This window comes from Phocoena phocoena, chromosome 1 (assembly GCF_963924675.1).
Source record: "Phocoena phocoena chromosome 1, mPhoPho1.1, whole genome shotgun sequence".
Lineage (NCBI taxonomy): Eukaryota > Metazoa > Chordata > Mammalia > Artiodactyla > Phocoenidae > Phocoena > Phocoena phocoena.
Window position 1 is genome coordinate 28,801,840 of NC_089219.1, and position 15,862 is coordinate 28,817,701.

The 15,862-nt window shown below is 35.7% G+C and overlaps 1 protein-coding gene across 1 annotated transcript in view; it reads left to right on the forward strand.

The window, feature by feature from the left end:
* Positions 1-13,106: 13,106 nt before the first annotated feature.
* The window catches only part of LOC136136074 (protein argonaute-3), a 75,329-nt gene continuing 72,573 nt past the window's right edge, over positions 13,107-15,862 (forward strand). The window contains exon 1 of the mRNA XM_065893943.1: positions 13,107-13,211. Within this exon, the coding sequence (XP_065750015.1) occupies positions 13,107-13,211 (105 nt within the window). The remainder of the gene's footprint in view (positions 13,212-15,862) is intronic.

A 15,862-nucleotide genomic window follows, 5' to 3' on the forward strand; every position in this document is an offset into this window, starting at 1 on the left:
CTAAATAGAACTTTACAATTCCTTTTCAATATGAACTAAACAGTTATGGGCCAAAATGCAGCAGTATTTAAATCAACACATATGAGGTTTCTCTTGTCCATATGCCACATGCTCAAATATTTGGCACTGTGGCATTAATCATAATAGTAGAATGATGTATTGCAGCCAAACAAGTTTCCACTTTAGTCAGAAGAGTTTTTTTGGACAAAATATCCAGGAAATGCTTGTGAATCATCTTGTGAGTCAATTTTTCTACTTTAGACTTTCTGTCTGTTGCCTTTTTTATCCTTTCCTCACTTCTTTGGGGAGTGTGTGTCTATGTGTTTCTTTTTTTCCCAATTTAATGATTTGATTATAAAATCATCATTAGTTAAAAGAGCATGTAAAGCAGATTTCAGATGTTTTTTGTTTTTTTTTAACAAGTGAATGGTCTTAAAAATTAATTTCTAGAAATATTATGACCTAAAGTATAAAATCTGTAACTTGAGATTTTTATGCTAGTTTGTCCAGCTAACTAAATATATATGAGGATAAACCATGAATAGACTGTTCCATATTTATTCAAAATTGTTAAATAGTGAAATAGATGGGGAAAGTTGTGTACGCAGCATGATTATAAATATAAGATCTCCTTGCATAAAGATTTGAAGGAATGTTGAAATAGTTGGTAATAGATTGTGATCGAAGTTTTTGGTTTAATTTTCTTTTACAAATTAAGCATTATCTTATAGTCATTGTACTAGTATGATTGCTGTTACTATTCTATTATGATTAATGACATAGTGTTGAGTGTGCATAGTGCATATGGATGTAATGTAATTCTAATGATTGAATCTTAGAAGGAAAAAATCTATATTGATATGATTTTGGCTTTTAAATAGAAATAGCAAGTCAGAGTGTTTGAAGAAACTCTCTTCTACTGTTATTAGGAATATTATTGGCATAGTGTAATAACAGGGTAGTGTGCCAAGAAAGGGATATTCTTTTTTTTCTTTTTAACACATTGGGTTTTTTTGTTTGTTTGTTTTCTTTTCTTTTCTTTGGCTGCTTTGAGTCTTCGTTGCGGTGCGTGGGCTTCTCACTGCAGTGGCTTCTCTTGTTGCAGAGCACGGCCTCTAGGCGCGCGGGCTCAGTAGTTGTGGCTCGTGGGCTTAGTTGCTCCACGACACGTGGGATCTTCCCAGACTAGGGATCAAACCCGTGTCCCCTGCATTGGCAGGTGGACTCTCAACCACTGCGCAACCAGGGAAGTACAGGACATTCTTTTTTTAAATAACATCCTTATTGGTATAAAATTCACATACTACACTATTCACTCATTTAAAGTGTGCAAGTCAGTGGCATTTAGTATGTTCATAGTGTACAACTGTGAACACTGTGGACAACTGTCACTGCAGTCATACTTTAGAACATTTTGTCCTCCACCAAAGAAATCCCATACTCACTAGCAGTCACTCCCCATTGCCTCCCTCCCTGCAGTCCCTGCCCAACACTAATCTACTCTCTGTCTCTGTAGATTTGCCTTTTCTGGACATTTAAATATAAATAGAATCATACAATATGTGGCCTTCTGTGTGACCGACCTCTTTCATGTCACGTTTTTTTTTTTTGTGGTATGCAGGCCTCTCACTGATGTGGCCTCTCCCGTTGCGGAGCACAGGCTCCGGACACACAGGCTCAGCGGCCATGGCTCACGGGCCCAGCCGCTCCGCGGCATGTGGGATCTTCCCGGACCGGGGCACGAACCCGTGTCCCTTGCATCGGCAGGCGGACTCTGAACCACTGCGCCACCAGGGAAGCCGCATTTCACGTTTTCACATAATGTTGTAACATGTATTAGTACTTCATTCCTTTTTATTGCTTAATGATATTTCATTGTATGGATATTTTGTGTATCAGTTCATCAGTTGGTGGACATGTGAGTTGTTTACACATTTTGGCTCTTAATTATACTGCTATGCACATTCATGTACAGAATTTTGTGTGGGATGTGTTTTCATTTCTCTTGAGTGTATTCCCAAGAGGGGAATCATATGGTAACTCTGTGTTTAACCTTTTGAGGAACTGCCAGACTCTTTTCTAAAGTGGCTGCATCATTTTACATTTCCGTTAGCAGTGTGTGGTGATTCCAGTTTCTCTACATCCTCATTAACATTTATCTGTCTTTTTGATTATAGCCATCATAGTGACTATTAAGTAGTATCTCATTGTTACTTTGATTTGCATTTCCCTGATGGCTAGTGATATTGACCATATTTTCGTGCACTTATTGGCTATTTGTATATTTTCAGAGAAATGTCTATTCAGGTCTTTTGCCCATTTTTAAATTGGATCATTTGCCTTTTTGTTACTGAGTCGTAGGAGTTCTTTATACCTTATCAGATAAGATGATTTGCAAAAATTTTCTCCCTTTCTGCACCTTGCCTTTTTACTTCCTTTAAAAAATTTTTTTCTTTTTTCTTTTAATTGAAATATAGTTTATTTACAGTATTATATTATTAGTTTCAGGTATACAAAATAGTGATTTGATATTTAATAGATTATATTCCATACAAAGTTATTATAAAATATTGGCTGTATTCCTTGTGCTGCCTTTTCAATTTCTTGATGGTATCCTCTGAAACACAAACATTTTTCATTTTGATGAAGTCCAATTATTTTTTTCTTTTGCCGGCTGTTCTTTTGGTGTCTTATCTGTAGAGGGGTATACTTCTGATTAAAATGATTTAGAAGACATACACCAGAAAACACTGCTGGTGAAAATCAAATGGTATAGTTTTGAATGTTTAGCTATCTTGGGGAAACTATATCATGCAAAATATGTCAGTTAAAAAAAAAAGCAAGTTTTATTTTCCTTGTTAGTCGTTAGTCACTTGGAAGATAGGAAAGCTAATAGATGGTGATTATTTCAAATCTCAAGATTCTTTTAAAGTAGCATTTAAATAAATTAGTAGAAATTAACCTTTTGGCTAATATTCCTACAATATATTTGAAATTCAAAGATAATCTTATAAATAAATATATGTCTAAACATCAGGGACTAGTAGGTAGGGTTTTTTCCTAATATCTATCTATTTGTGTAAATTTAAATTACAATAACAGCTGTATAGTATTCCATTGTAGGATGTGCCTTGACTTGTTTACTTCTAGTATGCTCCATTTTTTTTTCTCAGGCTGAGTTAAATTAATTTAAAGCAGTTATCTGAATGTACCATATTATTGTACCAAAGCAGAATGCTATTAGTACTAGATTTCAGGATATATGGATCCTGACTAGAACTATAATTCTAAAGCCTGCAGTAACTTTTAAAAAGATCATTTTTAAAAACTTCCCTATGTTTTCATTAACTGTTTAACTTATTGTGCCCCTGTTTGTGTCAGGCACTGTGCTAAGTTCTGGAGATAACAAGATAAATAAGACATGATTCCTGCCAAGGATTATATAGTCTGTATAGAGTGACAAGTTCTGTGAGATGTGCAGTATATGCTGTGATAAAAGATTCCTGCTTTTGGTTAGCGAGGAAGATAGGGTACATGACATTGTTACCTGAGCTGAATAGTTACCCAGTGGACTAGGGGAAAGAATAATCCATAGAGAGAGAGCATGAGCAAAGGTGTGACATGTTTATGTAACAGAAATAGGCCAGTATAAATAGAGTAGCTAGAGTCTGGAAAAGTTGGCCAGCAAGTAGGTTATAAAGGATCTTAAATCCATGCCAAGGCTTGTGAATTCAGAAAGAGTAGAGAGCCACTGGAGGCTTTTGAGCAAATGAGGAACACCTATATTTAAAAGCATTTCTTTCTTTCTTTCTTTTCAGTGTTTTTTTTTTTTAATTGGATTATAGTTGAGTTACAATGTTGTCTTAGTTTCTGGTGCTCAGCAAAGTGATTCAGTTTTTTTATGTGTGTGTGTGTGTGTGTATTCATTCTTTTTCATATTCTTTTCCATTATGGTTCATTACAGAGTACTGAATATAGTTCCCTGTGCTATACAGTAGGACCTTGTTGTTTATCTATTCTATATATAATAGTTTGCGTCTGCTAGTCCCAAACTCCAGTCCAACCCTCCCCTCCACCCTCCCCCTTGGCAACCACAAGTTGTTCTCTATGTCTGTGAGTCTGTTTCTGTTTCGTGGATAAGTTCATATGTCTTTTTTTTTCTTTTGCTGTACCACGCAGCTTGTGGGATCTTAGTTCCCCGACCAGGGATTGAACCCAGGCGCTCAGCAGTGAAAGCGCAGAATCCTAACCACTGGACTGCCAGGGAATTCCCATATGTGTCATATTTTAGATTCCATGTATAAGTGATATCATATGGTATTTGTCTTTCTCTTTCTGACTTACTTCGCTTAGTATGATAGTATCTAGGTCCATCCATGTAGCTGCAAATGGCATTATTTCATTCTTTTTAATGGATTAGTAATATTCCATTGTATATATACCACATCTTCTTTATCCATTCATCTGTCGATGGACATTTAGGTTGTATCCATGTCTTGGCTATTGTAAATAGTGCTGCACTGAACATAGGGGTGCATGTATCTGTTCGAATTATAGTTTTGTCTGGGTATATGCCCAGGAGTGGGATTGCTGGATCATATGGCAACTCTGTTTTTAGATTTTTGAGGAACCTCTATGCTATTCTCCATAGTGACTGCACCAATATACATTCCCACTCACAGTGTAGGAGGGTTCTATAAAAGCATTTCTAGGGAATTCCCTGGTGGTCCAATGATTATGACTCCATGCTTTCACTGCCGAGGGCATAGGTTCAATCCCTGGTCAGGGAACTAAGATCCTGCAAGTGGCATGATGCAGCCAAAAAAAAAAGAAGCATTTCTAATGGCAGTGGGGAGAATGAATTAGAGAAGAGAAAGACCAGGGTCGTGGAGAACATTTGGAAGGCGATTGCAGTAGTCTTCAAACTTTTGATCATGCATCCCTATTAGTTAAAACATACTTACCCATGCATTTAACAATAAATAAATAAATAAATAAATATATATATATATATATATATATATACACATATATATACACACACACGCACACATTTAAAAATCTTTAATTTATGGACATGTACTACTATTCTAACATTGCATAACTATAGAAAAATTAAAGGTGGGAAACAATATTTTGAAATAAACTATTTAAGAATAGATTTAGTAATCTGACATGTTCTGATTACTGTACCAAAACCTGATAGAATATGTGCCACACACTTCAACGGAAATAAGTTACAACATGCTGAAGATGCATGAATGAGTGGGAGTTCCACTGTTAACTCTTATGTTGCAGAACTCCCATTATTCTCTTTGGATTCCTTATGTACCTACATATGTTACACCTAATCGTCAGATGTGGACTAAATGAGGATGCCAGTGTCAATCCCTATTCATGAATTTTAGTCCATCTCAATTTGTAATTGTTAGATGAAAATTAAATATAAATACTTCTAACCATTTTTTCTCATACTCCAGCATAGTCACTAGCACCTCTAATACTTTTTTTTTAATATTTATTTATTGGCTGCGTTGGGTCTTAGTTGCAGCACACGGGATCTTTTGTTGCGGTGCGCGGGCTTCTGTCTAGTTGTGACTCGTGGGCTCAGTTGCCCTGCGGCATGTGGGATCTTAGTTCCCCGACCAAGGATCGAACCCGCATCCCCTGCATTGGAAGAGGGATTCTTAACCACTGGGCCACCAGGGAAGTCCCCTATTTTTTTTAATTTGTAGTATAGTTGATATACAATATTAGTTTCTGGTGTATAACATAGTGATTCAGTATTTTTGCAGATTATGCTTCATTATAAGTTATTACAAGATAATGGCTATAATTCCCTGTGCTATGTAATATATCCTTGTTGGTTACCTATTTTGTATATAGTACTTTATATCTGTTAATCCCATAGCCCTAATTTGTTCCTCCCCCCTCTTCACTCCCCTTTGGTAACTGAAGTTTGTTTTCTATAGCTGTGAGTCTGTTTCTGTTTTGCATATACATTCATTTGTATTATTTTTAAGATTACACATATAAGTGATATCATACAGTATTTGGTCTCTGTCTGACTTATTTCACTAAGCGTAATATTCTCTAGGTCCATTCATGTTCCTGCAAATGGCAGAATTTCATTCTTTTTAATGGCTGAGTAATATTCCATTCTGTGTGTGTGTGTGTGTGTGTGTGTGTGTGTGTGTGTGTGTGTACACACATACACCACATCTTTATCCATTCATCTGTTGATGGGCACTTGGGTTGATTCCATGTCTTGGCTATTGCAGATACTGCTGTTATGAACATCGTGGTGCTTGTATCTTTTCAAATTCGTGTTTGGTACCTGCTTTTTTAGATTAGAGATCGTGTGTTCTAAGACTTAACTAATAGCAGTGGCAGGGCGGTGGAGCAAAGGCTTAGATGTAAGATTTAGAAGAAGAATGAATAATTTAGGTGTGTAGAGAAAGGGAAGAGATAAGAATGGCTTCATAGTTCCTTGCTTGTACAATGTTGATGGCTTTAACAGAAATACAGATGGTGAAAGGACCAAGTTTTTTTATTTTCTCTTGACTATTTGGAGGTTGAATTGTGTGAGAAACATCAAAATGGATAAGTTCAATAGATTATTGGAAATAAGCGCCTAGAGCTCAGGAAATAAGTCAAGATTGAGATTTGAGATGTGTCAGCATATAGGTGATAGTTAAAAGCTAGGGAGAGTGTGTAGCGTCAAGATAAGAAAACTGAGAATAGATCTCTGGGGATACTATTGTTTCAGGTTGCCAGTGAAGACACTTAGAGATTGCAAAGGTAGGAGAACCAGGACAAAGTAAAAGCTGTTTCAGAGAAAGTAAAGGACGGATTGTGATTTTCAAGGATTGATCACAGTGGCAAATGCTAAAAGAAGCGAGGAACGTAGAGACTGAAAAGAGGCTATGTCTATTAAGAAGTCAATGGTGGCCTGAGGGAGAAGTGTTCTAGAGGAGAATTGTTAGTATAAGCCACATTGAGTTAAAAATCGATTGCTCAGTCTAAAGTAATCTATCAGTTGTTTGTGAATACTAGAAATGGTTACTAGATGAGCTAGTGTGGTTATATAAGATTATGAAAGAATTCACACCCATATGAATTAGCAGTGAAGATAGTTTATGGTAAAATGCTCTGATGTACTACAAATTTTATAAGGTATTAAAAAGTTGATCTAAAGTATAACTCCTTTCTCCTCTACTCTGCATCTTTAAACTTTAACTTGATGCAAAGGTATGGCTACCTTCTCTGCTACTTAGTACAGAGTTATGAAGATAAATTAGAGGTTAGAAGGATACTAGGAGAGGCTGTCAGCTGTTTTCGCTGTGTTTTATAAACCTCTGGGTGATTTTAGCATCTTGTTATACCTTAGCAATCTTCCTTTGTTCTGTCTGTATTATAGTGGCAGGTTAATTTATTGTAGCTGGGAATATTAAACTAAGGTGAATAGTCACTTTTAGAGGAAAATACTATTTTACATCTTCTCCTAAAGACTAAAATAATATTTCCCATTCTACCTTTTGGGAGCAGAGAATTAAGAGGTACCTAAAACGAGGTGAAGATGGGTCTCTGTGAGTTTATAGTAACAATTAACAGGAAAATAATTTCCTCTCCTTTTTACGTTAAAGTTTCCCTCTCCTACCATTTTTCTGCTGTATGAGTCAGGTGGTAAAGTGGAACTTACTGAAAACAATATTAAATTTTACTTTACAGTCTGTGCACCAGAGCATGATGGAGTCAAAAGACTTGGTACCAGAATATAGGAAGTGGTGGTTGAGGTAAGAGTGGGAAGGTAGGCTGTTAGCCCTGTATAAGACCTAATGTACTCAGGGAGGTTCCATTTTTGTAGTGATTGCCAGATATTCTTCAGGATTTTAAAATTCTGTCCTGAGGTTCTACAAAAATGCATCATATTATTCTCTGCAAGAATTCTTCCCTCTTCAGACTAAGGTTATTAGTAAAAGGAAGCTACTAAAGATTGGTTAGAAGTTCTTATACCCAGTTACTCAGATTTTCTTTCCCAAATTTCTTTCCTACATACTGCTTTAGAAGTTAAAATATTTTATGTATTTTGGTTTTGGTAGCTTTACTTTTTATTGTAAGCTAAGAAGCTGGCTTAACAGTACACACTTAAAATGTTATCCTGAAATTAATACATTTGAACAAAAGATTCCTCCCCCCATTGTTCATTGTTATAATAAAAGACTAGTGCTCCACAAACTACAATGTAGGGAAAATTCAGTTCACAGTTTCTGTTAATTAGCAGAATTCATTGTTTGTATTATTTACTATATTTGATGCTACTGCATTGTAATGTACGTTTGTTGTTAGGAAGACTTCCGTACCTCAGTATCATTCTTGAAGTACAATTTTGAGATAATTATGCTTAAATTTTTATATAAAAACAGTATGATACATATTTACCATTTTCCCCCAAGGTACTTTCACTAATATCCTGCATTGTCCCTATAACAGCCCTGAGACTATTATCTCATTTTTATTGATAAAGGAGCTAAATTCAGAGAGGCCAAGTAAATTTCCCAACAATTTAGTGGCAGAGTGGGACTAAAAACTCATGTCTACTTATTTTTTCTCCAGTACATATGTTACCACATATTTTAAAGGCTCCTCAAGTTGGCCATTTCTCAGTTCAAACTTTCTTCATAATATAGTGAGTACCTTTGCTGCTACAGGTGACTAGATGACTAGATAAATTACTGTTTTAGAGAGTTTTTCCTCTAGTTTCACATGCCTGCCTGATGAATATTCTAATAAACTACGCTTTGCTATAGTATCATTTGAGATAAAAAATGACAAGTTGGGCTTCCCTGGTGGTGCAGTGGTTGAGAGTCCGCCTGCCGATGCAGGGGACGCGGGTTCGTGCCCCGGTCCGGGAGGATCCCACATGCCGCGGAGTGGCTGGGCCCGTGAGCCATGGCAGCTGAGCCTGCGCGTCCGGAGCCTGTGCTCCGCAACAGGAGAGGCCACAGCAGTGAAAGGCCCGCGTACTGCGAAAAAAAAAAAAAGACAAGTTGCAGTTCCTGCATTTGTCATTTTGTTAATTTGCATAATAGAGTGCCATTAAAAGTCTAAATATATCATTTAATTATATCATATTAGTAAGAGGTTAAAGTTAAAATTGCCCAGTGTACATAGAATTCTAATACCATTCTGTAAAGGCTCAGAAGCCTTAACTTCAAATCAATATTTAGTGTAATTGTTTATAAAGGAGTTTCTGTATCTGATGCTATGATCTGCAGTTTCATTATTTGATATTCTCTTAATTAAATTTTGCTGTTAGAGGGGATTGTAGATATTATTCATTTCAATCTTCTAGTCGGTATCTTCTCTGACATAAGTGCTTTTTGAACAATTCTAGCAAGGATGAACTCAGGTACTTTATGAGATAGTGTAATCCACTCGTGAATAACTCTGGTGGTTAGCAAATGTTGGAAATTTTTGTTCCAAAATCTAGCTCCTTATATTTTCCAGCTATTTGTCCTAATTCTGTCCTCCCATACAAGGAAGATACTCTACTCAGTTTTTCACATGACAGTCTGTCAAAATAGCTGAAGACTTCTCTAATTTCCTTTGACTCTTTCCTATTCTAGACTAAGAGTCCTTAATTTGATTTATTTTTGCTCATATTATGTGAGTTTCTATCAGGATTACCTTTTTATGATTATATTTCATTTGTTAGGGTCTTAAGTTTTTTCCAAATTGAACAGAGTACTCCAGAGTTTGAAATGACCTGTGTAATATTTGATGGGATGGTTACCTGCCTTATACTGGGTATTTAAATATATACAACCTGAGTTCTTTAATTCTGAAGAAACTACATCACAGTATTAGTTGATTTTGGATTTATAGTCACCTAAAGCCCCTTTGCAGGAGAGCAGTGGGTAAGTTTAGATCCTCTAATTTGTTCTTATTGCAGTTGAACTTTTCAAGCATAAGTGTTTAGACTTTACAGTTACCCGTATTATGTTTCATCTTCTTTTATTTTGTTTATTGTGGTAGTTTGTCAGTAGCTTTTAATACACTAATTTGTTTTTAGCATACTAGCCTTGTCTCTCGAGTTTGTATTATTTGAGGGTTTCTTAACCAACAGATTTTTTAAAAAATAAATTTATTTATCTATTTTTGGCTGGGTTGGGTCTTTGTTGCTGTGTGCGAGTTTTCTCCAGCTGTGATGAGCTGGGGGGTGGGCCCCTCCTCGTTGCGGTGCACGGCTTCTCACTGCGGTGGCCTCTGTTTGTTGCGGAGCACGGGGCTGTAGGCGCGCGGGCCTCAGTAGTTGTGGCTCATGGGCTCAGTAGTTGTGGCGCCCGGGCTTAGCTGCTCCGCGGCATGTGGGATCCTCCCGGACCAGGGCTCGAACCCGTGTCCCCTGCATTGGCAGGCGGATTCTTAAACACTGCGCCACCAGCGAAGTCCCAACAGATTTTTTTGATTGTTTACTATATGTAGGGCACTAGATATGTTTCTTTTCCTTATTGTATTGATAGTTTGGGGCAGTGGGAGAGGACTCGAAATTTATTTTGAATAAATGTTTCCATGAATTTCCAAGTTATTGATATCTTAGAGAAAGAAAAGGAACTTGCCCTACCCCGCATTACAACATAATAAAACACTCCAGTAATCATGAAAACATATGATACTGGTCCAAGAACAGACAAGGAGACCACTGGGACAGCATAGAGAACTCAGATCAGAACTTAATAAGATAAACTGGCATTATAAATTGATCAGTTAAATATAGATTGTTTAGTAGATGGTGTGGGAAGACTGGTAGGGAGAAAAATAAAATTGAGTTCTTACATAATACTGTTTATAAAGAAGAACCTCATGGATTAGTGACCAACATAATATAGATAAAATTATAGAGTTAATGAAACATAGTACATCTTTGTGAGTTAATATTTGCAAATTATTTCTTAAAACCTTAAAAGCATGAAACCATAAGGTGAAAGAACGATTAATTTGATGATACAGCATTAAAAATTTCAGTTCAGTAAATACATGGACATTGTTAACAGGTAGGTAACATTTGGGGGAAAGATATTTGCAACAACTAAACCTGTTAAATGAATTAACATTAGAATATCAAAGAAGCTCCTTCAATTCAACAAGAAAACTGGGACCCCAATACACAATGAACAAAGGAAACAAACAGGGAATTCACAAAAGAAGAAACACAAATAATGAAGGGATGCTCAAATTCATTAGTAATAAGAGAAATCTAAATAAAACAAGCTTTTAGTTTTACCCACTGGGCTAGCAAAAATTAGAAAGCAAAGCTGGATAATGCCAAATCTTGTCTGGGATGTAGGGAATTAAGAACCTCCAGGAGGATTGTTCAGTGCAGCCATTCTGCAGAGCAGTTTGGCAGTTCTTCATCATTTAGTTGATAAAATTCACTTGGACCTAACAGTTTTGTTCCTGGTTATATATAGCCGGAGATTAATTCTCACACAAGTTCATAAGGGGACATAGAAGGGGATATTGCATTGTAGCATTGTTTTGGTGGCTGACTGTTCTCTGAGTCTGTATTGCTGGGAGAGTAAGTAGACAGCATGTGGAGTACTTTGCATCACAAGGAACTAAGTGTCCCACAGCAACGTGAACAGATTTTAAAAACCTAGTGCAGAGGGTAAAGTTAGGAATATATACAAACAGAAGAATGTTTATCAAACACATTAGAAAAAATAACTTATTGGGAAGAATGGGAATAAGAAATGAATATGGAAGGAAAGAAATCAATTAGTTAGAAGAGGAGTCTTATATAGATGAATGATGCTAATGTGGCATGAACTGAGGAGCATGGTTAACTTAAGCTTTTGTACCTGGAGAATAAAAGTGGGGTTTGGAGACTCATTTGGCAGTGGGATATAAGTTGGGCCGGAGAAGAAACAATTAAAGGCATAAAAAACAAGAAACTTAAAATAATTCAGGTACTAGAACATGAGGTTTTAATTTAGGATGATGGTAATTGGGAATGGAAAGTAGAAGACTGGTGCAAGAAATACTTGCAAAATAAAATTGAAAGGCGGGGAAATAGAAATTTTGAGCATTTGGAAAACTCCTCTGGGTATCAAATCAGCTTAATTATTTTGTTCCAGAAAATGCTTTTTTCTCTCCTTTCTCTTCTGCTTCACTGGGCTAGAATTGAATTTTTTTCCCATTCTTTTAAATGTATTGTAAATTATACCAGTACTATGTGAGTGTACTGTCATTGTAATATATTTAGATTGTGTAAACAAAATAAAAAATCATTCTTCTCTTCACTTTTTCTCCAGAGGTAACTAACCACTGTATCTGTTTGGTACATACCCTTCTAGATATCTTTCCACTGCTTTTACAAATTATGTGTACATAAATATAAATATTGATGTGTGGATATTTGGTATTATTCTCTCTGTAGTCTGCAAATTTTTAAAAATGTCTAAAAAAGCTTTAATATCATTCCATGTAAGTATATAGGATAAAAATGTTTGCTGGGTAAAAAAATGGAGGTTTCAAAATATCCTTACTGGCTAGATACCATTGGAAGAATGGGTGGGTAGAGGAATGGGGCGGGTGCAGGATACAGGTGTGTTTATTGCTCTTAAAATCTCACAGTCTAGTAGAAGTGAAGTATATAATAATAATTATAATACAGTGAAGAAAGTGTTCTAATAGATATATGTACTAGGTGCTATTTGAGCACAAAGGAAAGAGCATCATATTCTTTGATAAAGAGAGGTGAATGTGTCAGGTAGTGCTTAGAGATGGTGAAAGGGATTTTGGATCAGTTTATAAGGATAATATTTTGCAGGTCAACTGTGTCCCAAAATGATTAAGTAATTCACTGGATTCATTCTTCTCTGTCTTTTGTGAAATTCATATCATCCCTTCCAGAAATCAATCTTTCTGGTATCCTAAGCCATGGTCCTGAAAGCAAAATCTTTACCATGTATGATTATCTATTAGAATTTGGACAGCTTTAAATAGTGTAAGAAATTACTTTAGGTAAGATTTTTGTATTTCATCATGCAGAGGATTATATGAATGCATTTTTTCCCTTTTTTAGGGAGGTGGTTGACTCAATGGTTCAGCATTTTAAAGTAACTATATTTGGGGACCGTAGACCAGTTTATGATGGAAAAAGAAGCCTTTACACAGCCAATCCACTTCCTGTGGCAACTACAGGGGTAAGATGCATTCCTTTATCAGAAAGCTATACTTCTGCAATGTTTTTTAAATGCACTTATTGCCATTTTATTGTAGTCTATATATGTATCATTTATCTATTGTAACTTTTTATTTTGAAATAATTTCAAACTCAAAGAAGAGTTGTAAGAATCATGCAGAGAACTCATGTATACCCAGATTCATCAGTGTTCTTAAAAGTTTGCCCCATTTGTTTTATCATTCTCTTTCCTTTCTCTTTTACTTTCTTTGTATCTATAGAGACAGCTATATATAGAGATACATATACATACTTATTTCTTCCTGGACCATTCAAGAGTAGGTTTTATACATTATGCCCTTTAATGTGTTTTTCCTAAGAGCAAGGATAAAAACCATAGTACAGTTACAAACTTCCCTAAATTTTACATTGATATATTTTTGTCTAATCTGCCCCTATTCCATTTTTGCCATTTATTCCAATGATGTCCTTCAGCATTTTTTTTTTCCCTTTAGTACAGAATCCAATCCAGGTTCCTGAATGTATTTAGATGTTACATCTTTTTAGTCTTCTTTATTCTGGAACAACTTCCCAGCCTTTTTTTTTTTTTTCTTCTTTTATAACATTAACATGGTTGAAGATTACAGGCAGGTTATTTTGTAGGATGTCCCTCTGTGTTTTTCTGGTGCTTCCTCTTGGTTAGATTCTGAGTAAGCTTTTTTGGCAGGAATATTACGTAAGTGTTCTTTCCTTAATAGTGCATCATATCAGGAGGCACATAATATGTATTTGTTCCATTAACGGTGATGTTAACTTCGATCACTTGGTTAAGTTGGTATCTGCCAAGTTTCTCCTTTCAAGTTACTCTTCTTTCTTTTGTGGGGAGATCGTATTTTTTTAAATTGTGGTAAAATACCCATAACACAAAGTTTATCATCTGAGCCATTTTTAAGGTATGGTTCAGGGTCAAAGTACATTTACAACCATCACCATCATCCATCTCCATCTTGTAAAACTGTAACTCTGTACACATTAGACACTTAACTCCCCATCTTCCCTCCCCTCAGGCCCTGGCAACCACCATTCTACTTTCTGTCTTTATGAATTTGACCTCACTTAGTACCTCATATAAGTGGAATCATAGTGTTTTGTCTTTTGTGATTGGCTATTTCACTTAGCATAGTATCCTCAAGGTTAATCCATGTTGTGACATGTGTCAGAATTTCCTCCCTTTTTAAGGCTGAATAGTATTCTATCGTATGTATATACTACATTTTACTTATCCGTTCATCTGTTGATGGACACTCGGGTTGCTTTCCCATTTGAACATAGATTTACTCTAGGGACCTCGTATAAGTGGAACCATACAGTATTTGTCCTTTTGTGACTGGATTATTTTACTTAGCATAATGTCCTCAAGGTTCATTCATGTTGTCACATGTGTCACAATTTCTTTCCTTTTTAAGATTGAATAATATTCCATTGAATGTATATAACGCATTTTGTTTATCCATTCATCCACTGATGAACACCTTTTGGCTATTGAAAATAATGCAACATGGGTGTATAAATCTCTCTTCTAATGCCTGCTTTCAGTTCTCTTGTGTATATACCTAGAAGTGGAGTTGCTGGATCATATAAATGATAATTGTATTTTTAGTGTTTTGGGAAACCACCATACTGTTTTCCATAGTGACTATACCATTTTATGTTTCTACAAACAGTGGACAAGGGTTCCAAATACTTCATACCCTTGCCAACATTTGTTGTTTTCTGAATTTTCGATAGTTGTCATCCTATTGGGTGTGAGGTAATATCTCATTGTGGGTTTGATTTTTATTTACCTAATGACTAATAATGTTGAGCATCTTTTCATATGCTTATGGGCCTTTTGTGTATCTTCTTTGGAGAAATGTGTATTCAGCTTCTTTGCCCATTCTTTAATTGGGTTATTTGATTTTATTGCTGTTGATGAGTTTTAGGAATTCTTTATGTGTTCTCATGGGATATATGTTTTGGAATATTTTCTCACATTCCATAGGTTGCCTTTTCACTATGTTGACTGTGTCCTTTGATGCACCAAAGTTTTTACTTTTTATAAGGGAGATACTTTTAAGAATCCCATTTCTCTTTAGACTTTTTTAGTAACTGATGATTCTTGCTTGGAAGGTTTATTATTATGTAGTAATGGTGATTTTCTAATTCTGTCATTCCTTCTACATTAATCATTGTTATTCTACTGTAAGGGAGCACATTTTCATCTCTTCTAGTTCTTTATCCTTATTTATTTGCCAAAATTGTCCCAGATTTTGCCTGTGGCAGCCCCTTTAAGTTGGTTCCTGTGTGCTTTTGTCATGACACATCTTTTTTTTTTTTTTTTTGAGTATTTCCTTACTTTTGGGCACAAGATGTTCCAGGTTCATCTTGTGTTTTCCCTGCTGTAGTCCTGCAACCAGCCATATCTCAAAGGTACACTGGTTTCTTTTAGTTAGGGAATACAATTTAGGAACCAAAATCTGGGTACTGGATGTGCTCATTGCTGCTGGGGTATATGTGCTTATAAGCCCTTTCAGTGGACAGAGATAGAAAATATAAATACATAAATAAGTAAATAGATAAACAAAACAGATAATAAATATTACATTTATATAATAAACCTAACATATGTATCCT